Here is a 26,317-nt window from a genome sequence, read left to right as displayed (position 1 = left end):
TGATGCATTTTACATCATCACTGACGGATGTGTTGACATGACAACTGTGTCAGAGTTTTGAATGATCTTTTCCCCCTTTTGTTCCATGCTGGCTGAAGACCTAGCTAGCCCGTAACTAGCTAACACCAGACAAAGATCAAAGGGAGAGCATAGAAGTGTTTGCCATATATGAATAGTGTAAACTTTTATTTGCTGACACCCACAGTCAAATTTTGGCACCAGTAGAGTAGCTATCTAGCTATATAAACCATGCCCCTCCTCAAACATGGCTTCTCCGATGTTGGTTACAAGGCTGTACTTGTTTAAATTAGGTAAGAGAATATCATGTTACCATTGGTGTATTAAAATGAGAGAGGGTGATGTCACCCTATCCCCTTAATAATCCCGCCTCCTGAATGCAAGTATTTGACATGGGGGAAGGGACTAGTAACTTTATGATCAAACTTTATCAACGGAGAAGCAAAAAAAAAAAAATCATACTTTGGTCATCATACTTTGATCTGGTTTCATCCAAATATCATCACATTTCATGAAAATGTTTTTCATGAAATTGGATGATATTTTAGGGAGGCAAACTTTGTCCTTTTGGCGGTCCAGAGAAACTACGTTATGCCGCTGCTAGTAGGCCACTTTTGGTAAGCAGAACTGTTGCTGGGGTTCATCCCCACTGTTCATCCCGCAGCGCCAGTTCTGCTTCTCTGAACGGTGACCAGAGAGATTTTTTTATGCTGTGTTTTTTTTCTAATTAATACTTGATGTAATGTATAATAATCCTATTCTAGACTTCTGAGAATATACTTAACTGAAGTTAATGTGTTTTTTTCTCTCCTCTCCTCCTTGAGAGAGAGGGTTGCTTAAGCAACACACGCAGAGGCTGAGTTTACACAGGCAGCACAATTCTGATCTTAAAGTCAGTAATTGGTCTTTTGATAAACCAGATCAGCTCTGAAAAAGATCTGCCGTGGAAAGAGTTGAAGTAAAAAAGACTAATTAGTGGAAAACATATCAGAATTGGGCTGCCTATCTAAATGTAGCCACTGATGCTTATCTAAGGAGGGTTTAGGGAGGTTGAGGGACACGGATGGAGTAGGTCTAGTTTCAAAGAGACCTATATCGCTCTCTCTCCCTCTCCCTCCAGAAAATGATCAAAAGATAGATGAGTTCACTCCAACAGACGGGCTGATATCAAGTGACGGCTGCGGCCCTCACTGACAAAACAAACTAGAGTTATGTCTACCTGGTCTTTGTCTCCTCATATGGAGTTTCAATTTGCTTATTTCATTAAGATGACAGAGAAAACTACTTCAAAGGGGAAGCGATCAAACGTTATAAGTTTAGGAAATAGTTTTAAAATAGAATTTTGATGTTTGATTATGGGTCTGCCAACTGTAGCCTACTGTACCTAAATAAAAGTGGAAGATATCAGTAAATTGTTCTGTGTACAGGACAGTGTCAGCCAGGTCAACCGTGATACAAGTCCGTATTCAACATCCATCTATGTCTGAGGACGTCAGGAGATGACATGGAAAGTGGCCCCTATGGGCAACAATGAGCATTGTTACTTTCAAGTAGGTCTTGCATCTGCCTCCGATTCCAAAGGTTGCAAGTTCAAATCCAGTGATAGAAAGTCATTTTTGATATTTTAGTTTTAAGCCTATCCCAAACCTTAACACTTACCTTAACCATTCTGAGTTAATGTCTAACCTTAAGAATTTGGAGTTAATGCCTGAACTTAATCCAAACCTTAAAAATGTTGAGGTAATGCCTAAATTTAACCTTAAACATTTTTAAATTTGACGTTTCAGAAACATGGATGAACATCAAATTCTGATGTGAGACTGTGAGAGCTGGTAGACAGTGTACCTTTACAATACTTTATAACACTTACCTGCTTATTCATATGGGTTACATCATAGTTTTATATCTTGAAATAACAGCTTTAAAACTTTCTTAAGGGCATGGAGACAAACTGTTGTCTACTTGACACTCTCAGACAAGCACGTAATACAGTATAACCTGAAATGATATACAACTTGAAATTCTCTATGAAAACTTTGGCTTGCTCTAAAATGTCAATCTAGATTTAGACTGAATCAAAAGCGCTGGGAGAATTATAGATTTTTTTCACAGGGTGATAAAAAGCATACCCACAGGCTACAGTAGTACTACAGTCACCAGAAGTACTGGTGTGGTAAACTCTGTACCCTGAAGCTTCACTGTAATGAACCTACTAGTTCATAACAAAAATGCCACACGAACGCCCATCACATCAAAAAAGTTACAAAACCATTTACAGCTCAAATTTCACTGGATCATCTGGAATTCTATGTTCACTCACTGCTGAAGGTGTTTATAATTGTAATGTTACCACTTGGGATGGGCCACTCAACAGGGCTACTATGATGAGGGCTGTCTTTTGGGAATGTCCCCGAAGCAGTGCTGTGCACCGGGAGATTCCCACAGAGTACAGGGGCAATTCCCAAAATCATTTGGAAGAAGCCAGGAACTTTTCTCTTCTTTCTTGTGATTTACTGCTTTGCTCCAACTGTTAGCGAAAATAGATTAACCAAAATTCCTGCAGAACTCAACATCTAAATCACTAATTAAAATAAAACAGGAAATCACAATAGATTTCCGGGAAGCAACACAGTAGAAACTAAAATGCAATATTTACTGTTGTTTTAGTGTTATGACATTGTAATAAATGGTCAAAAGTGAATAGCAAAATGGCGTATAACAGACACATGCATCTCAAAATGGAATGCTTCACTGTTTTACTTGGGACGTTTCACTTTACTCTCAACAGGGCAATCATTTGGCCTCAGAAAATGATTGATATCAAATGGAATAAATGTTGTAACCAGAAAGACGCAAAGACACGTGAAATATATAATTTAATATGACCATACATTTCTCACGATTAGTACAAAGTAATATTCTGTTTAGTGACGCTTTCATCATAGCTCTCTATTTCCAAGAGACAGACAGGACAAAGATGAAACAAGAAGAGTACAGTACACACAGACGATTATGTATGTGTGCACTTTGCATGTGGACATCTGGTACAAGATCGAGAGAGGAAGGAATGCATTGATAGAGACGGAGAAAAGGAAGCTCATAGAGAGTGAAAAGAGACAGAGATGATACTTGACTAGCTTAGTCGCCTGTGACTGTGTGTGTGTGTCTTCCCTGTGAGTGTGTGTGTGTCTTCCCTGTGAGTGATAAACAGCTGTTAGACTCTACTGGCACTCTGCTGAACCTTTCAAACTGAACCTCCAGTCTACACGCCATCCATGCCTGGAGGTAAGGAACCAGTGCCAGACCAGAATTTCAACCAGAAAAACATACTTATGTAATGGCATGTAGGGCTTTGTTCAAAAGTAGTGCACTATGTAGGGAATATGGTGTCATTTCGGACACAGACACAGCTTGACACTGGATAGTTTTCCCATAACCATCAGAAACAACTGCACTGCACTGCCATAGCCTCAGGGATTAGCTAGCTAACTGAATGATTTTCCTTTGTTTTATTATTTGAATTTAATGTCAGTTTGAACAACCTTGTTGTTAGTATGTGTGCTCGAGCAGCTGCCAAAGGGATGACAAAAGAGTGTGATAGGAACACATTTTAAATAATAATGTACACAAAAATATGATACGATAATCTCAGGAGATGGGAAATATACTTGTTTATGTCAGTTTAAAGCTTTTGACCATGCAACAATGCTCATCAGTACCTTTAAAACACAAATATGTACACAGCTCAGACTAACCAGCGACAAAAACAGATGGCAAATATGTACAAAAAAATATAACAAAAATAGCAATATCTCTTATCCTGCAAGAACATATTTCTATCTAATTTATTTTACAGCTTAAAATTGTACCATTAGTCCAGCACGTTTAAGATGTGTACAGGTAGCTTGAGGGGGAGGAAACAAAGCAACGCAACATATAGTCTGAGACAGTTACTATCTATAGATCCATACTACAAGGTAATGGAGAGCATTTAAATATGCCTGTATGGAAATATATATTAGCTGTAAAAAAAAGAATATACTCCAAAAACATTGATATATACATATATTTGTTAAATACTGGTCATTCTAAATCCCTGGATTGCTGAGAACTTGCTTATATCTATGTATTTAGGTAGAGGACTCTCATAGCCCTCGCTGTAGCCCTCTTCAAACTAACTGTTTCTATGAAACATGGGAACTGCTGTTCTTCAGGCAGTACGTACCGAAACATAAGTTTCCCATATTTGGCTTTTACCTCTTTAACCCCGCAAGTGATCACTGTCTGTTTCTAGATCATGTAGGAGGTTGGGGAGAAGGTAATGAAAGAAAAACAGACAGCAATGGTTTTCATCAATGTCATCATATTCACAGATAATTTTTTTCAAATACATTAAATCATTTTTCTATCTGTCTTTTATTTGCTTTAGATTAGCTACTCTGCGTGTTCCAGCGAGTAGAGAGAAACACTTAACACCTGTATCTCCTAATTTATATGTGTATCTCCATCGTATTCAAGCAGCTATGTCTGTGACTTTGTATATGATGGAGCCTGGGATAGACCCACAGACCCTATCTGCCCATTCGACAGAGCCCAGCAGCGTTGTCCTTGTGCCCCAGGAGGAGGGTTCAGTGGGCTAGCCGCTAGCTGGTGGCTTTTCTCCCAGTACATAGCCAGCCATACTGCATGTATCATATACTGTACCTAAACCTCATCTACTATACAATAAAGCCTGCCTCATAAGTGCATTGTTGTACATCATAATCGTACCTCAATAGAAAAGCTGTCCCCTGCCTTAAAGTCCAACCTTCACACAATTAAGGCACTGTTTACACCCCTGGGGGTCAATGGGTTCTTCTAATAAGAAGAGAAGCAACAACAACAACAAACACACAACCGGACAAGAACAAACAGAAACAAGTCAACAAAAACAAAACATTAATGAAACATCCCGTAATGTATTGCGAGTAGGTGCTAAATGAAGTGTCCAGCCAATCACACACCAGAGTTCTAAACACCAGAGTTCTGCAGGAACGCACAATACTGTTGGTGCACATGCCACTGCGTCGTCATGGATTCACCACGGCAACCCTGGGGCCCAATTCCTGAACCTCAACAACTCAAGTCTTGAGCTCCTAGAATAGTTAAGCCCCCCCCCCCCCCCCCCGCCATTGGAGGCGCGTGTTTGAGTCAGTAGCCTGTTGAGCTGTGTGTGTGTTGAGTCAGTAGCCGACGTTGAGCTTGTTCTTGTTGAGTTCTCTCTCCAGGTTGCCTATAAGCGTGTCGATGCTCTCCTGCAGGTCTCGCAGGTTGACCTTGTTGCTGAGCACGGGGCTGATGTCCTGGATCTTCATGTAGGCCTGGTACGTGTGCTCTTTGGGGAGATGGAGGGGCAGGATGCGCTTATCATCATCATCATCATCACACACCCTGTCGTCTGACGGTTGACTGCCACTGGAGCCATCGCTCTCCTCCACTCTCTTCTCTGCTTCGCTCTCCTCCTCTGCTTCCCTCTCCTCTGTCTCCACGTCTACAGGTCCTTCCATCACCTCCTCGGGTAGCGGGGGCTCCTGTTCGACTGTGGCTGGCTCTGCCTGTCCCCTGTCCAGTAACCATTCATGTCTCTGCTCCTCTCCTCCTTCCTGTCCCTTGTCCTCTACCCCCTCCAGTTCCTCTTCAGTGACCTCCATATCCTCAGAAGGAACATCAGCATAGTCATTCTCCTCCCGGGACAGAGGAGGGGGGAAGTAGCTCTCTCCACAGCGGCTCCAGTCCCCGGCGTAACGGTTGCTAGGGCTGTCCAGTCGGCCCGGCCTGGGCCGCAGCACCCCGGCCATCTCTGCATTGCTCAAGTTCAGCACCTGGGGGCGGTCCTTCCTCCGACGCAGGGGGGGAATGGCCGGCTGGTCGGCTGGGCCGGGGGGCTCCAGGATGGGGGACGAGGTCTTGTCATGTGGGTCCACCACTGGAAGGAGAGATAGAAAGACAGGGAGAAAGAGTTAAAGAGTAAACTGGAAGCTATTCAGTCAGTGCCATAGTCCTAGCTGTGTTAACTCCTTGTGTATGGCACATGCTCTTCAAGCAATGTTGGTGTAAACCAATTACTGAAATCCAATATTCTTATTTAAAATGTTTACTTGTAAAAAATGTATATGCCCCAATTTTGTAGTATCCAATTGGTAGTTACAGTCTTGTCTCATCTCTGCAACTCCCATATGGACTCAGGGGAGGCAAAGGTTGAGAGCCATGCGTCCCCCGAAACACGACCCAACCAAGCCACACTGCTTCTTGACACAATGCCTGCTTAACCCGGAAAACACCAATGTGTCCCTGAAAACACCGTAAACCTGGCGACCGTGTATGCGCTCGGTCCGCCACAGGAGTCGCTAGAGCGTGATGGGACAAGGACATCCCTGCCGGCCGAACCCTCCCCTAACGAAGCTGGGCATATTGGGCGCCGCCCCATTGGTCTCCCGGTCGCGGCCGGCTGTCGACGGAGCTTGGACTCGAACCAGGATCTCTAGTGGCACAGCTAGCACTGCGATGTAGTTCCTTAGACCACTGCGCCACTCGGGAGGCCCTCATTTGAAATGTTTTAAGCACACTGTACACACAAGGTCCTCCTGGAGTTAAATTCAGGATCTAAAAGTGGTATTTCCGACATCAACCCATGCCATGTTGCAACGACATGCTAAATCCATTCCAACACACTCTACTACTTCACTTCTACATCTAGTACCTTTTAACTTAGTCTTCAAATACTAGGTACAAATCACGTCTAACTTAACACACATCCCTGCTTTGGGGTGAAGAAGGAGGGTGAGGGGGGGGGAAATCACATGATATGAGCATGTCTGATCTAAGGAGAAGAACACTAAGCACTCCAACCACCACTTCCCAGTTACCTGTCCTCCTGTAGGTCTCTCTGTGTACCTAGTACACTGTGTCCCCGACAGTACATCTTTAGATACCTCCTACAGTCAGTGGCGGAATAAAACAAAAAAACAAAAAAAAACATTTCAGAGGTAAAACAGACAATGTCCACTCACTGCAACAACAGCAACCTGTCAGTCAGACAGTTTACAGGAAAACACCTTTGCATTTGACTTGACTTTTACATCTCCTTTATGCTGAAGGAGGAAGAAAGTAAAGTACACAAACCCCACAGTGGTACAGTAGAGCCAACCGTTGGTTCTGATATCATACCGTATGAATAATACTTTGAATCATTGTAAACCCACTGAGAAACTGTTGATGGACAAATAATGCTTGTGCATCTCCCATTGATCCAAAGATAAGGAAATAACCCTGAACTCCCCTCCATCCCATCCTGCCACACACCTTCCTGGATACTTCCACATCCAGGGCTGCTCCCACTGTACTGGGATCAGCTAAAAAAGATCCAGAGCCTCAGACACCCTTCCTCTCTCCTCCCTCTCCTACTCCCTCCCCTACACGCCACTACTCTGCCATAGCGTGATCTCTCTCTGACCACAAAATAAACACCACAGCATGCACCAAAGCCAATGAGTCACACGCACATTTTCACCTCCTCATGAAATACACCAAAACCAAGGCCCGGCAATCACATACAGTAATACACATAAACATATCAGCCCACACGCACACACGCATACTCTGGCAACCCATCATTCAGGGCAGGTGGCGCAGGTCATTGACAACAGATAAAATGACGTCAAATCACGTTATATCTACAGTAGCTTTGATTGGACTGATTATGTCAACCTGTTTTGAGTCCCACCTTTTAAGCTAAGGTGTGGCGCCTGTTTCACATGTTATTTTGACATTAATACGTGTCACATATCAGTTTGCAAGCAATGTAAAAAAAATAATCATTGAGTTAATAAAGCTGCATACAAACTTGGTCTATTTTTGCTTTCTTGAGTAAGGCAGCTCCAAAATGCAGGTGTTTCAGCCTAGCGCTTTCTGTGGTGGTGGGGCAGCCAGCAAAAATACGGAGCGTAGGGGTTGGTAATATTCTCTAGCTGTGCCGTGATTGGCTCAGTGCTCTGTCACTCATGGGGACACTACGTCACCGCCAAATCTAAGGGTAGAGCTTGAAAATTCAAGCCCCTTGGGTGCTGCCATAGAGTTTCATAAGAAGTGCCCATCCAAGAAGGCTCAAGGTCATTGACAACAGATAAAATGACGTCAAATCACGTTATATCTACAGTAGCTTTGATTGGACTGATCATGTCAACGTCATACTTTCAAAATCTTAGCTAATAAGCTAGCAGTCATCATTTATCAAGTCGACAATCTACTGGTAAATGCTTTTTAATCCTTGTCATATGAAGATAAAGAATTAAGAGAAATTATAGATAAAACGTATCGGTGCTCATAGGCCATTGGACATAAACATTACACAACAAGTTGGAAATCGCAAATTCAACAATGAGTGGTTTGGAAGGAATTGGTGGCTAACGGCAAGCATTGCAAAGCACTCACTAGCCTTCTATTCAGTGGAGTTGGTGTGTGGTTCCAATTCTGGGTTTAAGGGTCTCTTTCCAAGTTTAAAAGGATAAACATTCAACATTGACAATGCTGTCAATCCAGCATGACTTCTGCCGCACTCAAAACAAATGGAAACTCAGAACTGGGAAATCTGAATCCTGTGAGTTCAAGACAACTGGGAACTCTGAAAAAATGAGCTCTGACTGGGAAAATACGTTTTGAACGGTCATCCAACTCGGAATTGCAAGTCGGAAACTTGGGTCTCATTCTCGAGCTCCGAACTGAAGATCACTGATGTCATCATGATTCGACCTTGTTTTTTTCCGAGTTCCCAGTTGTCTTGAAAGCACCGTAAATCCAGAGAATGCCAGACTTTGATTACAAATTTTGTCCACGAAGGACCGCTGCACCACCTTCCTGTTCAAGTGAGCACAGCACAACAAGGTGAGTCCAAAAATGTATTGTATGCTGCTGCATAAATTATTTATTTTTTATTTCACCTTTATTTAACCAGGTAGGCCAGTTGAGAACATGTTTTCATTTACAACTGCGACCTGGCCAAGATAAAGCAAAGCAGTGCGACACAAACAACAACACAGAGTTACACATGGAATAAACAAACATACAGTTAATAACACAATAGAAAAATCTATATACAGTGTGTGCTAATGAGGTAAGAAAAGGGAGGTAAGGCAATAAATAGGCCATAGTGGCGAAATAATTACAATTTAGCAATTAAACACTGGAGTGATAGATGTGCAGAAGATGAATGTACAAGTAGAGATACTGGGGTGCAAGAGAACAAAAAAATAAATAACAGTATGGGGATGAGGTAGTTGGATGGGCAGTTTACAGATGGGCTATGTACAGGTGCAGTGATCTGTGAGCTGCTCTGACAGCTGGTGCTTAAAGTTAGAGAGGGAGATATGAGTCTCCAGCTTCAGTGATTTTTGCAATTCGTGATGCTGGACGGACAGGCAGGTTGTGGGCAGCGATCGGTTGAAGAGCATGCATTTAGTTTTACTTGCATTTAAGAGCAGTTTGAGGTCACGGAAGGAGAGTTGTATGGCATTGAAGCTCATCTGAAGGTTAGTTAGCACAGTGTCCAAAGAAGGGCCAGAAGTATACAGAATGGTGTCGTCTGCGTAGAGGTGGATTAGAGAATCACCAGCAGCAAGAGCGACATCATTGATGTATACAGAGAAAAGAGTCGGCCCGAGAATTGAACACTGTGGCACCCCCATAGAGACTCCCAGAGGTCCGGGCAACAGGCCCTCTGATTTGACACACTGAACTCTGTCTGAGAAGTAGTTGGTGAACCAGGCGAGGCAGTCATTTGAGAAACCAAGGCTGTTGAGTCTACTGATAAGAATGTGGTGATTGACAGAGTCGAAAGCCTTGGCCAGGTCAATGAATACAGCTGCACAGTATTGTCTCTTATCGATGGCGGTTATGATATAATTTAGGACCTTGAGCGTGGCTGAGGTGCACCCATGACCAGCTCGGAAATCAGATTGCATAGCGGAGAAGGTACAGTGGGATTCAAAATGGTTGGTGATCTGTTTGTTAACTTGGCTTTCGAAGACCTTAGAAAGGCAGGGTAGGATAGATATAGGTCTGTAACAGTTTGGGTCTAGAGTGTCTCCCCCTTTGAAGAAGGGGATGACCGCGGCAGCTTTCCAATCTTTGGGGATCTCAGATGATACGAAAGAGGTTGAACAGGTTAGTAATAGAGGTTGCAACAATTGCGGCGGATAATTTTAGAAAGAGAGGCTACAGATTGTCTAGCCCGGTTGATTTGTAGGGGTCCAGATTTTGCAGCTCTTTAAGAACATCGGCTATCTGGATTTGAGTGAAGGAAAAATGGGGGAGGCTTGGGCAAGTTGCTGAGGGGGGTGCAGGGCTGTTGACCGGGGTAGGGGTAGCCAGGTGGAAAGCATGGCCTGCTGTAGAAAATTGCTTATTAAAATTCTCAATTATCGTGGATTTATCGGTGGTGACAGTGTTTCCTAGCCTCAGTGCAGTGGGCAGATGGGAGGAGGTGCTCTTATTCTCCATGGACTTTAAAGTGTCCCAGAACTTTTTGGAGTTTGTGCTACAGGATGCGAATTTCTGTTTGAAAAAGCTAGCCTTTGCTTTCCTAACTGCCTGTGTATATTGGTTCCTAACTTCCCTGAAAAGTTGCATATCGCGGGGGCTATTCGATGCTAATGCAGTAAGCCACAGGATGTTTTTGTGCTGGTCAAGGGCAGTCAGGTCTGGAGTGAACCAAGGGCTATATCTGTTCCTGGTTCTACATTTTTTGAATGGGGCATGCTTATTTAAGATGGTGAGGAAAGCACTTTTAAAGAATAACCAGGCATCCTCTACTGATGGAATAAGGTCAATATCCTTACAGGATACCCGGGCCAGGTCGATTAGAAAGGCCTGCTCGCTGAAGTGTTTTAGGGAGCGTTTGACAGTGAGAAGGGGTGGTCGTTTGACCGCAGACCTATTACGGACGAAGGCAATGAGGCAGTGATCGCTGAGATCCTGTTTGAAGACAGCAGAGGTGTATTTGGAGGGCAGGTTGGTTAGGATGATATCTATGAGGGTGCCCGTGTTTACAGATTTGGGGTTGTACCTGGTAGGTTCATTGATCATTTGTGTGAGATTGAGGGCATCTAGCTTAGATTGTAGGACGGCCAGGGTATTAAGCATGTCCCAGTTTAGGTCACCTAACAGTATGAACTCTGCCGATAGATGGGGGGCAATCAATTCACATATGATGTCCAAGGCACACCTGGGGGCAAGCGGCAACCGTGAGAGACTTGTTTCTGGAAAGGTGAATATTTAAAAGTAGAAGCTCAAATTGTTTTGGCACAGACCTGGATAGTACGACAGGGAGATATGTATACCGTAGCTAAGAAAGTAATACTAAGTGTATGTTGTGTAGTAAGCTGTTAATAGCCCATGTGTCTCACCCTAATAATTTGGTCCCTTTTCCCCTCTTAATTTCGACTACTGTTATGACTTGGTGGTGCACATGTAGCCTCGCCTGTTTTAGAGAAATGTAATCGAATATTGTAAGATCTTTCATTGTCTGCTTATATGCCCCCTTTATTTATCATATGGTTCTGACTTGGTGTACAGGGAGAATACTGTAAGAACGACCCATGTTCTGAATTATATTTCAAAAGTGCTGAACAAATAGTTATATTGACTACGTCCATCCTAGCTCGCTCATTTATGTCTAAAACGAAATGATGGATTTTCTCTTATCAGCTCGTCGTCCCCTTATGTCATAGTTTGTACATCTCAATTGTCAATAGAAACCACATTTGTTTAAGCAAGTCAGCCATATCAGCTATGTTTTTTAAAAAGGGCAGTAAATGAGGCTGAATTAACTGTTTCGCTGCCAGACAAGGCTCAGCTGATAGCCAGGTGTAGCAGTGGTAAGGTGTTGTGACTGCTGTTGGGACTCTGCTGTTGGGACAGCTTTACTTTTGTCACCGTCATAGTGCAATTCATGTATTGTTTAGTTTTGTGTTGTGTAGTGGCTCTGCTGGCATGCATCAACAAAAAAAAATTGTTTGCCCCACAAGATTTACATGCTAAAATTGCCACTGCACACACATACAGTACATTAACACTCTCCTCCCCGACACAAAACAAAGCACGTACAGAGGCCAAGCCAAGCATTCTCCCACTCATACACTCCCAGACACACACTCCAGGCCTATGCAACAATGCATTGGAAGGTGTGGACCTTGTGAAGAAGCTGAAAATATCCTATAATGGTTTTTAAATGTTAGAGTAAAGCTGGGAGAGCTATGGGCTAAGGTTAGGACTGGAATGTCCTTAATTATAGACTGGCCACATTACACACTGAGCTGAGGAAGTGGGCATAAAGGACAGGAGGTATATATATGTGTGTGTGTGTGTGTGTGTGTGTGTGTGTGTGTGTGTGTGTGTGTGCGCGTGTGTGTGTGTGTGTGTGTGCGTGTATAAACATAGGGTTGCAGGCCAGCCAAGACTTAAATTTCAGCTTGGTCAAGGTTAGAGTTACTCACTCAGGACACACCTCTAGGCTCTAGCCAGGGATGGAAACTACACTGTGACCCCCAAATATTTTTTACTCAAATACTTCTAGTAAGTTGAACTCAAAGTAAATGAAAAGTGATTATTACTTAAAATGTTTATATGGTACTGACCCAAACTAAATGAGAAGTCGCATATACTACATTTTTTAAAAGTTATGATAACAAATAAACTTTTTACCCAGCATGCTCTACTTCAGGTAGATTTTTTGGAATTGTTTTTAATATCTGTGTTTTTGCATGTACATTGAGTGATTGGTTGATTCATATTATGCTACACAAAGATAAATAACATACAATTTCCTAAACTGATCCAATCATTTGTTAGATTTTTGGCACCCATACTGAAATGGTTGTTCCAGTTTTAATTAATGGCTTAGATAGTATCTGCACATTATTCCTAATCCCGGCAGTCATTATGAAATAAGGTTGCGGGTGAATAAAAATGCCAACTGTTGGATTTCCAAACTCCAATTCCAACAAAAATTACACTTTGCAAGCCAGCATAATGTGATTTACAAGCTTCCAGAAATCCCAGATGGAAGATTAAAATCTGGGAATTTGGGGAAAGTTACTGGAATTTTGCAACCCTACTAACAGGCCTGACGTGGCCCGTAAACCATGAGTTTCAGGCCACTGTATTAGGGTAATGCTAGGCCTCAAAATAAGGCCTTATGAGATATGTAATGTATCATCATAAAGAGCTTAATTATAATGATAATATTAGCCAAGGAACTCACTTGAAGGCCACAGGTTCAAAAATGTATGAATTAAAGAACCATGTCTCTGTCACTAACAAATACATTCATGGGGGGTAAGTCTACAATTCGCTCGAAAAAGGCAAGGCACACTGAGAAATTATATTGGCGGCATGGCTTAATGTTGGCGAGGCTTCCAATTTATTATTTTTGGCCACCCGTGAGTAGAAGTGTTGTAACTGGTCTATGGTAGAGGTACATTATATTAGAGGTGTGGATTACTGGGGGTGTGCTTTCAGTTAGTTATTTTTGGCAACCCGTGAGTGGAAGTGTTGTACCAGTTTAACTGGTCTATGGTAGAGGTAGATCTTTGCAGCTGACAAATTAATGGGTACAATATTCAACAGCAGTCTGTTCTCTCAGGTACAAAATTATCTGAGATGGTTTCCTTGGATTGAATATCTAACTAGCACTAACATGTTTACAATCTTTAAATAAGGATATTTTCCATGTACAGAATTTGTTTCATGTAAGATTTTGTATATGGAGCACTGAAAGTATTCATACCCTTTGACTTATTCCACATTTTGTTGTGTAACAGCCTGACTTCAAAATGGATTCAATAGATTTTTTTCTCACCCATCCACACACAATACCCCATATTGACAAAGTGAAAACATTATGTGACTTGTTAAGCAAATGTTTTACTCCTGTACTTATGTAGGCTTGCCATAACAAAGGGGGTGAATACTTATTGACTCAAGACATTTCAGCTTTCATTTTTTATTAATTGGTAAAAATGTTGAAAAACATAATTCCACTTTAACATGATCAGGTATTGTGTGTAAGCCAGTGACAAAAAAAGTCAAGGGGTGTAAATACTTTCTAAAGGCACTGTATACAGTTGAAGTCGGCAGTTTACATACATTTAGGTTGGAGTCAATTAAACTCGTTTTTCAACCACTCCACAAATTTCTTGTTAACAAACTATAGTTTTGGCAAGTTGGTTAGGACATCTACTTTGTGCATGACACAAGGCATTTTTCCAACAATTGTTTATAGGCAGATTACTTCACTTATAATTCACTGTATCGCAATTCCAGTGGGTCAGAAGTTTACATACACTAAGTTGACTGTGCCTTTAAACAGCTTGGAAAATTCCAGAAAATGATGTCATGGCTTCAGAAGCTTCTGATAGGCTAATTGACATAATTTGAGTAAATTGGAGGTGTACCTGTGGATGTATTTCAAGGCCTACCTCAGTGCCTCTTTGCTTGACATCATGGGAAAAATCAAAAGAAATCAGCCAAGACCTCAGAAAAAAAATTGTAGACCTCCACAAGTCTGGTTCATCCTTGTGAGCAATTTCCAAACGCCTGAAGGTACCACGTTCATCTGTACAAACAATAGTACGCAAGTATAAACACTATGGGACCACGCAGCTGTCATACCGCTCAGGAAGGAGACGCGTTCTGTCTCCTAGAGATTAATGTACTTTGGTGTGAAAAGTGCAAATCAATCCCAGAACAACAGCAAAGGACCTTGTGAAGATGCTGGAGGAAACAGGTACAAAAGTATCTATATCCTCAGTAAAACAAGTCCTATATCGACATAACCTGAAAGGTCGCTCAGCAAGGAAGAAGCCACTGCTCCAAAACCGCCACAAAAAAGCCAGACTACGGGCTAACACAACAAAATGTGGAATACGTCAAAGGGTATGAATACTTTCAGTGCTCCATATACAAAATCTTACATGAAACAAATTCTGTACATGGAAAGGAGGAATGGGCCAAAATTCACCCAACTTATTGTGGGAAGCTTGTGGAAGGCTACCCAAAACGTTTGACCCAAGTTAAACAATTTAAAGGCAATGCTACCAAATACTAATTGAGTGTATGTAAACTTCTGACCCACTGGGAATGTGACGAAAGAAATAAAAGCTTAAATAAATCATTCTCTCTACTATTATTCCGACATTTCACATTCTTAAAATTAAGTGGTGATCCTAACTGACCTAAGACAGGGAATTTTTTTACCAGGATTAAATGTCAGGAACAGTGAAAAACTGAGTTTAAATATATTTGGCTAAGGTGTATGTAAACTTCCGACTTCAACTGTATACACAACACTATGAAGTTAAATTGGTTAGAGAGAATGTTAGAGATCTGAGGGGATTAGACAGTTACTGTATAGTCTTACAGTATTCTCTTCCCCATCCTCCTTAAGAGGCAGCACATCCATCGGCACAGGATTTGACAACCAAACCCCCTAGCAACCCTACGCTCATCTTTCTTTCATATCCCTATATCCCAGTTATACTCAACAGTCTGTCTCTCGTATCACCGTGCACACAAAGAAGACAGCTGCTGAGAGCAGAACAGAGACACATTACCAACCATAGAGCCACAGTTGGTCCAGGATGTCTTCGGATGCATCCCAAATGGCACCCTATTCGCTTTTACAGTGCACTTCTTTTGACCAGGTCCCATAGGGCTCTGAACAAAAGTAGTGCACTATATAAGGAATAGGGTGCCATTTTAGACACATACTTCTCTGGACGGTGATTTATATAAAAGCGTCCCTTTTCCCCCTTGCTTGGTTTACAGTAAGGCTTTGGCCCTCCCGTCATGATGAAGCACTCTGTGGAGCATTTAATCTACGATGAATGAACAGATGTGGCGAATGGCTATCTGCTGGGGTGTGTGTGTGTGCGTGCGTGCGTGCGTATGTATGTGTCAGCCAAAGCGCCATCCCAGCCTTTTAAAGTCATGTTTGGAACAGAACCACAGCACAGTGCTGGGAACAATTTGCACTAGAAAGCATCCAGGGGAACATAGTGTCCTTCTAAGAAATGGCTTGTCTGATTTTGGGTGAATGCTTAAGTCTGTTATTACTTGCTTATTAAGTTGTTGGTTTAGTAATTCAGAATGCCGATGTGCTGTAGACACACTACTCAACGGCCTGATCTAAAAGGCTGATACATTCACTGCAGGAGTAATGAGCCAGTAATTAAGATAGTCATTTAGTAAATATAAAAGTCCTCTAGATCCAGTGGTACTGCATGGTACTACACCATGAAGTATACTGGTTTAGAATGTATCCCTGACCAAGATGGCTGCCATTATCACCTCATTCTAGAGTTATGAAGGTTAATTTCAAACACCACTCTAGTATTGTAGTGTATATCTATGGTGGAGGTTACCTGGCCATAGCTGCAGCAGGTAGTGTAGCACTTCAATATGTTTCTTGAAGTGCAGGGCGCTGGCCAGCTCCTCCGAGTCGATGAAGACCCGGTTGCTATGACAGCTGGCCTCCTGGCGTTGGCTGAGCAGCACGGGGCCGAAGCATACCGCTAGGTTCTGACACGTCATCTTGTTGACCTCATGGTGTGACGCCACCAGCTTCAGATGGTCCAGCAGCCTCCGCAGGGTCAACTGGGGTAACAGAGACAGAGAGCATGCTGGGTAAGGGTGGATTAACACTGACCAATGACACGGCTCATTTTAGAAGCACAAACACACTAAGGGAAAGGGAATACCTAGTCGGTTGCACAAAAATGCATTCAACCGAAATGTGTCGGTTATTGGGTCTTTATTTATGTTATTGTTATTTCCCTCAGCTACTGTTATTTCCCAACATCAAGAGGGTTTGAAACTGTGCACTGTGAACGCTGCACAGTACTAATGAACATTACTGAAGGAACTTGGTGAATGTAGAGAACCAAGAGCACTGTGAACCCAAAAAGGCAACTGCAAAAGCACTTTGTGACAAATGTTGATTCATGAATAAACTTGATTGATCGATTGAAGACGAACTGTCCCTTACCCTCTCCACCTCTGGCAGGTTCTCCAGGAGACTGACGGTGTGTTCTGTGTCTGCCGGGTCATTTTCACATCCTCCTGCTCCGATACGCAGAGGTCTCTGAGCCATAGAGTCCAACACAGTCTCATACAAGTGCTTAGTGATAAGGGGGTAGGGCAACTCACGCAGGTAGTCCTTCAGAACACCTGGAGAGAGAGAGAGAGAGAGAGAGGAGAGAGGAATAGGGAGAGAGGGCAAGAGAAGGGTGAATGAGAGGGAGTGGGAGAGAGAGAGGGAGGAGATGGCGAGAGAAGAAGTAGGGGAAGGGAGGAGAGAGAGAGTATGAGAAACCCTTCAGTGAGTTAACAGAAAAATAATCTCTGATCATAACAACTCTGATAATGATGATGACAGCTGCCAGATGTTACTTAAGAGGACAGCAAAGATTTTCACCAGAAAGAAGACAATGAACAACACCACTGTCTGTTTGTGCTCTGTGGACCTAATCAGCTGGGCTTCATACATTGTTTTTTTTGTTGTTTTTTTTACACGGCTCAATGAAGTGAAATACCTCTTATGTACTACTTCACAAGACAGCTTAAAATACCTGACAAATCCTTAACAATATTAGCTTTTCTCAATAACGACTCTTCATAAAGATAAGTGTTTTCTTCTCCCCTTTTATTACAGCAGGCCAGACCTGGCACACACTGCTGGCTGCCAAGGCTTTTAAGACTCTTTGTTGTGGTGGGCTCTGTTCTGATTGAAATCGGGTGTGACATGGCTGCCTCAGAATGTCGGAGAAGGTGGTGGGGCGAAGAGGGTGGGGGGGGGGACTCGGTTCTGTGATGGCGTGGGCGTTCACACCTGTAACTCCAGCCACATTCAGCCTTCACCAGGCTCAGACAAAAGAGACGAACAAACATAAAGCCCACACTGTCTATATACACTAAGCCCCTTGCCTTTTCTTTTCATGAAGGGGGAGGACAAAAAATTACAGACAAATACAGAAATAAAGAAAGAAGAAAAAAGTATTGACAGCGTGTCAATTCTTTGAGGTGGACTGGATTATTTTCTTTCTTTTGTGCCTAAGTACCCAGCTAGCACATTTGGTTCATTGGAAGTTGTGGGAATGTATAATCTTTTGTGTTTACGTTCTGAGAACAAATGTTCTGGGAATGTTATTCTACCCCTAAGACATAAGACTGCTAAATATTTAGTAAAAAAAATTGAGAACAAACTTTGAGGGCGTTCTTCTACTCCCTAGCCAGAAGACTGCTAAATAGTTAACCAATTAGATACCCGGACTATCTGCATTGACCCTTTTTGCGCTAACTTTTTTAAACTCATCACATATGCTGCTGCTACTGTTTATTATCGGTCACTTTATTCCTAGTTATATGTACATATGTAACTCAATTACTCTGTACCCCTGCACATTGACTCGGTACTGGTACCCCGTGTATATATCGTTACTCATTGTGTATTTATTATTACGTGTTTTACTTTAGTATTATTTCTACAGTTGAAGTCGGAAGTTTACATACACTTAGGTTAGAGTCATTCAAACTCGTTTTTCAACCACTCCACAAATTTCTTGTTAACAAACTATAGTTTTGGCAAGTTGGTTAGGACATCTACTTTGTGCATGACACAAGTCATTTTTCCAACAATTGTTTACAGACAGATTATTTCACTTATAATTCCCTGTATCACAATTCCAGTGGGTCAGAAGTTTACATACACTAAGTTGACTGTGCCTTTAAACAGCTTGGAAAATTCCAGAAAATGATGTCATGGCTTTAGAAACTTCTGATAGGCTAATTGACATCATTTGAGTCAATTGGAGGTGTACCTGGGGATGTATTTCAAGGCCTACCTTCAAACTCAGTGCCTCTTCGCTTGACATCATGGGAAAATCAAAAGAAATCAGCCAAGACATCATAAAAATAATTGTAGACCTCCACAAGTCTGGTTCCTCCTTGGGAGCAATTTCCAAACGCCTGAAGGTACCACGTTCATCTGTACAAACAATAGTACACAGGTATAAACACCATGGGACCACGCAGTCGTCATACCGCTCAGGAAGGAGACGCGTTCTGTCTCCTAGAGATGAACGTACTTTGGTGCAAAAAGTGCAAATCAATCCCAGAACAACAGCAAAGGACCTTGTGAGGATGCTGGAGGAAACAGGTACAAAAGTATCTATATCCACAGTAAAACGAGTCCTATATCAACATCGACGCTCAGCAAGGAAGAAGCCACTGCTCCAAAACCGCCATAAAAAACTTTCACTGAATGTTTTACTAAGACGTTTAATTACATTGCTAGCTTATTTGGGGTTAACTTTTTTGAAATCCAAGCACAGATAGGACACATAGAAATTCATTACCTTAGGCATTAATCGTGCAAACACATTTCTTTTTTATTGTGACATTGGGGAAAAAACTATTTAATCAATTCTAGAATATGGCTGTAACGTAACAAAATGTGGAAATAATCAAGGGGTCTGAATACTGAATCAAAATGTTCTATCTTATAACAATAAGCATTTGTGCCAATTTGAATTAAAAATGGTTCAGTGGGTTCTGACGGAACACAGGGCTGAGGGAACATAGGGCATAGGGAACATAGGAAGAGTTTAATGTACATTTTTACCAATATTTTATTTCTAACATTCTACATTACAACTCACCGTCTAGTAGTTTCATAGTGACAATGTTCCCTAACAGATTTAGAGGAGCAAAGAGAGCAGGAATCAATCTTCACTTTGTAATCCTGTCCATTCCCATTGTCCACATAAGGAAGAGAATCATTAACTTAATGCTGTCCCGTCTATTTCAGACTGCCTGGCATAATCACCATCCCTGCTACCCACTAATCCAGCCAGAGACAGGAAACAAAGAGCAGATTGACCATTAAGTGGGAATCTGGGATTAGGCTGCTTTTTAGTGGTGGAATAAACAGCATTTCCTCCCCAGAGATGGAATAATAAAGTACTGTTCCATTCTATTCTCATTCCAGTGCATGAAGTCTGGCAGGAATGCAGTAGGTGGACTCCTGTTGACATAGTGATGTACAGTGCATTCAGAAAGTATTTAGACCTCGACTTTTTCCACATTTTGTTACGTTACAGCCTTATTCTAAAATTGATTAAATAATAAACAAATCCTCATCAATCTACACACAATACACCATAATGACAAAGTGAAAACATTTTTTGTATACATTTTAGCAAATGTTTCAAAATAAAAAACAGAAATAACTTATTTACATAAGTATTCAGAACCTTTGCTATGAGACTCAATATTGAGCTCAGGTGCATCCTGTTTCCATTAATCATCCTTGAGATGTTTCTACAACTTCATTTGAGTCCATCTGTGGTAAATACAATTGATTGGATATGATTTGGAAAGACAGACATGTTTATATAAGGTCCCACAGTTGAAAGTGTATGGCAGAGCAAAAACCAAGCCATGAGGTCGAAGGAATTGTCCGTAGAGCTCCGAGACAGGATTGTGTCGAGGCACAGATCTGGAGAATGGTACCAAAACATTTCTGCAGCATTAAAGGTCCCCAAAAACACAGTGGCCTCCATCATTCTTAAATGGAAGAAGAATAGAACTGCCAAGACTCTTCCTTGAGCTGTCTGCCCAGCCAAACTGAGCAATCTGGGAGAAGGGCCTTGGTCAGGGAAGTCACCAAGAACCTGATGGTCACTCTGACAGAGCTCTAGTGGTCCTCTGTGGAGATGGGAGAACCTTTCAGAAGGACAACCATCTCTGCACACTCCACCTATCAGGCCTTTATGGTAGAGTGGCCAGATGGAAACCACTCTTCAGTAAAAGGCCCATGACAGCCCGCTTGGAGTTTGCCAAAAGGCACCTAAAGGACTCTCAGACCATAAGAAACAAGATTCTCTTGTCTGCTGAAACCAAGATTGAACTCTTTGGCCTGAATGCCAAGCGTCACATTTGGAGGAAACCTGGCACTATCCCTACGGTGAAGAATGGTGGTGGCAGCATCATGCTGTGGAAATGTTTTTCAGCGGCAGGGACTGGGAGACTAGTCAGGATCGAGGGAAAGATGAACGGAGCAAAGTACAGAGTGATCCTTGATGAAAACCTTCTCCAGAGCGCTCAGGACCTCAGACTGGGGCGAAGGATCCCCTTCCAACAGGACAAGGACCCTAAGCACACAGCCAAGACAATGCAGGAATGGCTTCGGGACAAGTCTCTGAATGTCCTTGAGTGGCCCAGCCAGAGTCCGGACTTGAATCCGAACGAACATCTCTGGAGAGACCTGAAAATAGCTGTGCAGCGACGCTCCCCAATCCAACATGACAGAGCTTGAGAGGATCTGCAGAGAAGAATGGGAGAAACCTCCCAAATAAAGGTACGTCAAGCTTGTAGCATCATACCAAACAAGACTCAATGCTGTAATCACTGTCAAAGGTGCTTCAACAAAGTACTGAGTAAAGGGTCTGAATATTTACTGTACCAGTCAACATTTGACACCGCTACTCATTCAAGGGTTTTTCTTAATTTTTTACTATTTTCTACATTGTTGAATAATATTCATGTAGGAACCAAAAAAGTGTTAAACATCTAAATATATTTTATATTTGAGATTCTTCAAAGTAGCCACCCTTTGCCTTGATGATAGCTTTGCACACTCTTTTCCAACAGTCCAATTTGCTTACCGCCCCAATAGGTCCACAGACGACGGAATCGCAATCACACTGCCCTAACCCATCTGGACAAGAGGAATACCTATGTGAGAATGCTGTTCATCGACTACAGCTCAGCATTTAACACCATAGTACCCTCAAATCGTCATCAAGCTCGAGACCCTGGGTCTCGACCCCACCCTGTGCAACTGGGTCCTGGACTTCCTGACGGGCCTTTCCCAGGTGGTGAAGGTAGGTAACAACATCTCCACCCCGCTGATCCTCAACACTGGGGCCCCACAAGGGTGCGTTCTCAGCCTTCTCCTGTACTCCCTGTTCACCCACGACTGTGTGGCCATGCACGCCTCCAACTCAATCATCAAGTTTGCAGACTACACTACAGTGGTAGGCTTGATTATCAACAACGACGAGACGGCCTACCGGGAGGAGGTGAGGGCCCTCGGAGTGTGGTGTCAGGAAAATAACCTCACCCTCAACGTCAACAAAACAAAGGAGATGATGGTGGACTTCAGGAAACAGCAGAGGGAGCAGCCCCCTATCCACATTGACGGGACAGTAGCGGAGAGGGTAGAAAGTTTTAAGTTCCTCGGCGTACACATCACGGACAAACTGAAATGGTCCAACCACACAGACAGCGTGGTGAAGAAGGCGCAGCAGTCCCTCTTCAACCTCAGGAGGCTGAAGAAATTCGGCTTGTCACCAAAAACACTCACAAACTTTTACATATGCACAATCGAGAGCATCCTGTTGGGCTGTATCACCGCCTGGTATGGCAACTGCTCCGCCCACAACCTTAAGGCTCTCCAGAGGGTAGTGAGATCTGCACAACGCATCACCGGGGGCAAACTACCTGCCCTCCAGGACACCTACACCACCCGAGCCACTGCCTGTTCACCCCGCTATCATCCAGATGGCAAGGTCAGTACAGGTGCATCAAAGCGGGGACCGAGAGAATGAAAAACAGCTTCTATCTCAAGGCCATCAGACTGTTAAACAGCCATCACTAACATTGAGTGGCTGCTGCCAACATACTGACTCAACTCCAGCCATTTTAATAATGGAAAAATTGATGTAATAAATGTATCACTAGCCACTTTAAACAATGCCACTTCATATAATGTTTACATACCCTACATTACTCATCTCATATGTATACACTGTACTCTATACCATCCACTGCATCTTGCCTATGCCGTTCTATACCATCACTCATTCATAAACACTGCTCAAAAAAATAAAGGGAACACTTAAACAACACATCCTATATCTGAATGAAAGAAATAATCTTATTAAATACTTTTTTCTTTACATAGTTAAATGTGCTGACAACAAAATCACACAAAAATAATCAATGGAAATCCAATTTATCAACCCATGGAGGTCTGGATATGGAGTCACACTCAAAATTAAAGTGGAAAACCACACTACAGGCTGATCCAACTTTGATGTAATGTCCTTAAAACAAGTCAAAATGAGGCTCAGTAGTGTGTGTGGCCTCCACGTGCCTGTATGACCTCCCTACAACGCCTGGGCATGCTCCTGATGAGGTGGCGGATGGTCTCCTGAGGGATCTCCTCCCAGACCTGGACTAAAGCATCCGCCAACTCCTGGACAGTCTGTGGTGCAACTTGGCGTTGGTGGATGGAGCGAGACATGATGTCAACGAAACGACTTGATTAGTTTAGTGTTAGTTAGCTAGCTACATAGCTGTCTTTGCTGTCTTTGTATCTAAGATAATTGTGTAGTTTAGAGTAATTATCGAGATTAGCTAGCCAGCCGCGACGCGACGCCGTTGTCCGTTGTCCAGACTCCAGACTTAGTCATCATCAAACCCACTGCTAGCTAGCCAACCGCTACCGACTAGCAGCGCTGTAGATACTAATACATTACAACGGAACGATTTGACTAGTGCCGTGTTAGTTAGCTAGCTACATAGCTGTCTTTGCTGTCTTTGTATCTAAGATAATTGTGTAGTTTAGAGTAATTATCGAGGTTAGCTAGCCAGCCGCGACGCCGTTGTCCGTTGTCCAGACTCCAGACCTAGTCATCATCAAACCCACTGCTAGCTAGCCAACCGCTACCGACTAGCAGCGCTGTAGATACTAATACATTACAATGGAACGATTTGACTAGTGCAGTGTTAGCTAGCTAGCTACATAGCTGTCTTTGTCATAGCTTGATAATTGTGTAGTTTAGTAATTATCGAGGTTAGCTAGCCAGCTATTTCCGTCCCCCGCGACGCCATTTTTCCAAAAGTAGCCAACTATTACCGACGAGCAGCACTGTAGAAACTAAATACATTACAAAGGAACGTCTTGATTAGTGTTATGTTAGCTAGCTACAAAGTTGCTTTTGTATCATGACAAGGTGTAGTACTGAAACTATCGAGGTTACCTAGCCAGCTACACGTTCAAAGTCAACAACGCAGCCACTGCTAGCTAGCCTACTCCACCAGCCAGCAGTACTGTATCATTTTCGTCATTTTAGTCAATAAGATTTTTGCAACGTAAGCTTAACTTTCTGAACATTCGAGACGTGTAGTCCACTTGTCATTCCAATCTCCTTTGCATTAGCGTAGCCTCTTCTGTAGCTTGTCAACTATGTGTCTGTCTATCCCTGTTCTCTCCCCTCTGCACAGGCCATACAAACGCTTCACACCGCGTGGCCGCTGCCACTCTAACCTGGTGGTCCCAGCGCGCACGACCCACGTGGAGTTCCAGGTCTCCGGCAGCCTCTGGAACTGCCGGTCTGCGGCCAACAAGGCTGAGTTCATCTCAGCCTATGCTACCCTCCAGTCCCTAGACTTCCTGGCGCTGACGGAAACATGGATTACCACAGATAACACTGCTACTCCTACTGCTCTCTCCTCGTCTGCCCACGTGTTCTCGCATACCCCTAGAGCATCGAGCCAGCGGGGTGGTGGCACTGGAATCCTCATCTCTCCCAAGTGGACATTCTCTCTTTCTCCCCTGACCCATCTGTCTATCGCCTCCTTTGAATTCCATGCTGTCACAGTTACCAGCCCTTTCAAGCTTAACATCCTTATCATTTATCGCCCTCCAGGTTCCCTTGGAGAGTTCATCAATGAGCTTGACATGTTCCTTTCCTGAGGATGGCTCACCTCTCACAGTTCTGGGTGACTTTAACCTCCCCACGTCTACCTTTGACTCATTCCTCTCTGCCTCCTTCTTTCCACTCCTCTCCTCTTTTGACCTCACCCTCTCACCTTCCCCCCCTACTCACAAGGCAGGCAATACGCTTGACCTCATCTTTACTAGATGCTGTTCTTCCACTAATCTCATTGCAACTCCCCTCCAAGTCTCCGACCACTACCTTGTATCCTTTTCCCTCTCGCTCTCATCCAACACTTCTCACTCTGCCCCTACTCGGATGGGCCGTCCCAACCTTCGCTCTCTCTCTCCCGCTACTCTCTCCTCTTCCATCCTATCTCTTCCCTCTGCTCAAACCTTCTCCAACCTATCTCCTGATTCTGCCTCCTCAACCCTCCTCTCCTCCCTTTCTGCATCCTTTGATTTTCTCTGTCCCCTATCCTCCAGGCCGGCTCGGTCCTCCCCTCCTGCTCCGTGGCTCGACGACTCACTGCGAGCTCACAGAACAGGGCTCCAGGCAGCCGTGCGGAAATGGAGGAAAACTCGCCTCCCTGCGGACCTGGCATCCTTTCAATCCCTCCTCTCTACATTCTCCTCTTCTGTCTCTGCTGCTAAAGCCACTTTCTACCACTCTAAATTCCAAGCATCTGCCTCTAACCCTAGGAAGCTCTTTGCTACCTTCTCCTCCCTCCTGAATCCTCCTCCCCCTCCCCCCCCTCCTTCCTCTCTGCAGATAACTTCGTCACCCATTTTGAAAAGAAGGTTGACGATATCCGATCCTCGTTTGCTAAGTCAAACGACACCGCTGGTCCTGCTCACACTGCCCTACCCTGTGCTTTGACCTCTTTCTCCCCTCTCTCTCCAGATGAAATCTCGCGTCTTGTGACGGCCGGCCGCCCAACAACCTGCCCACTTGACCCTATCCCCTCCTCTCTTCTCCAGACCATTTCCGGAGACCTTCTCCCCTACCTCACCTCGCTCATCAACTCATCCTTGACCGCTGGCTACGTCCCTTCCGTCTTCAAGAGAGCGAGAGTTGCACCCCTTCTGAAAAAACCTACACTCGATCCCTCCCATGTCAACAACTACAGACCAGTATCCCTTCTTTCTTTTCTCTCCAAAACTCTTGAACGTGCCGTCCTTGGCCAGCTCTCCTGCTATCTCTCTCAGAATTACCTTCTTGATCCTAATCAGTCAGGTTTCAAGACTGGGCATTCAACTGAGACTGCTCTTCTCTGTGTGTCACGCTCTCCGCACTGCTAAAGCTAACTCTCTCTCCTCTGCTCTCATCCTTCTAGACCTATCTGCTGCCTTTGATACTGTGAACCATCAGATCCTCCTCTCCACCCTCTCCGAGTTGGGCATCTCCGGCGCGGCCCACGCTTGGATTGCGTCCTACCTGACAGGTCGCTCCTTCCAGGTGGCGTGGCGAGAATCTGTCTCCGC

The 26,317-nt window shown here is 43.5% G+C and overlaps 1 protein-coding gene across 2 annotated transcripts in view; it reads right to left on the bottom strand.

The window, feature by feature from the left end:
* Window positions 1-3,666: 3,666 nt before the first annotated feature.
* The window catches only part of LOC115192256 (rho GTPase-activating protein SYDE2), a 91,063-nt gene continuing 68,412 nt past the window's right edge, over window positions 3,667-26,317 (bottom strand). For both annotated transcript variants that reach the window (XM_029750553.1, XM_029750554.1), the window contains exons 5-7: window positions 17,096-17,277; window positions 16,473-16,704; window positions 3,667-5,983 (exon numbers count right to left, since the gene is read on the bottom strand). In XM_029750553.1, coding sequence (XP_029606413.1) covers window positions 5,241-5,983; window positions 16,473-16,704; window positions 17,096-17,277 — 1,157 coding nt within the window. In that variant the 3' untranslated portion in view covers window positions 3,667-5,240. The remainder of the gene's footprint in view (window positions 5,984-16,472; window positions 16,705-17,095; window positions 17,278-26,317) is intronic.

The sequence above is a fragment of the Salmo trutta genome, chromosome 4 (genome assembly GCF_901001165.1).
Source record: "Salmo trutta chromosome 4, fSalTru1.1, whole genome shotgun sequence".
In the NCBI taxonomy this organism is placed as follows: domain Eukaryota; kingdom Metazoa; phylum Chordata; class Actinopteri; order Salmoniformes; family Salmonidae; genus Salmo; species Salmo trutta.
This window is presented reverse-complemented; position numbering and strand designations above follow the sequence as displayed.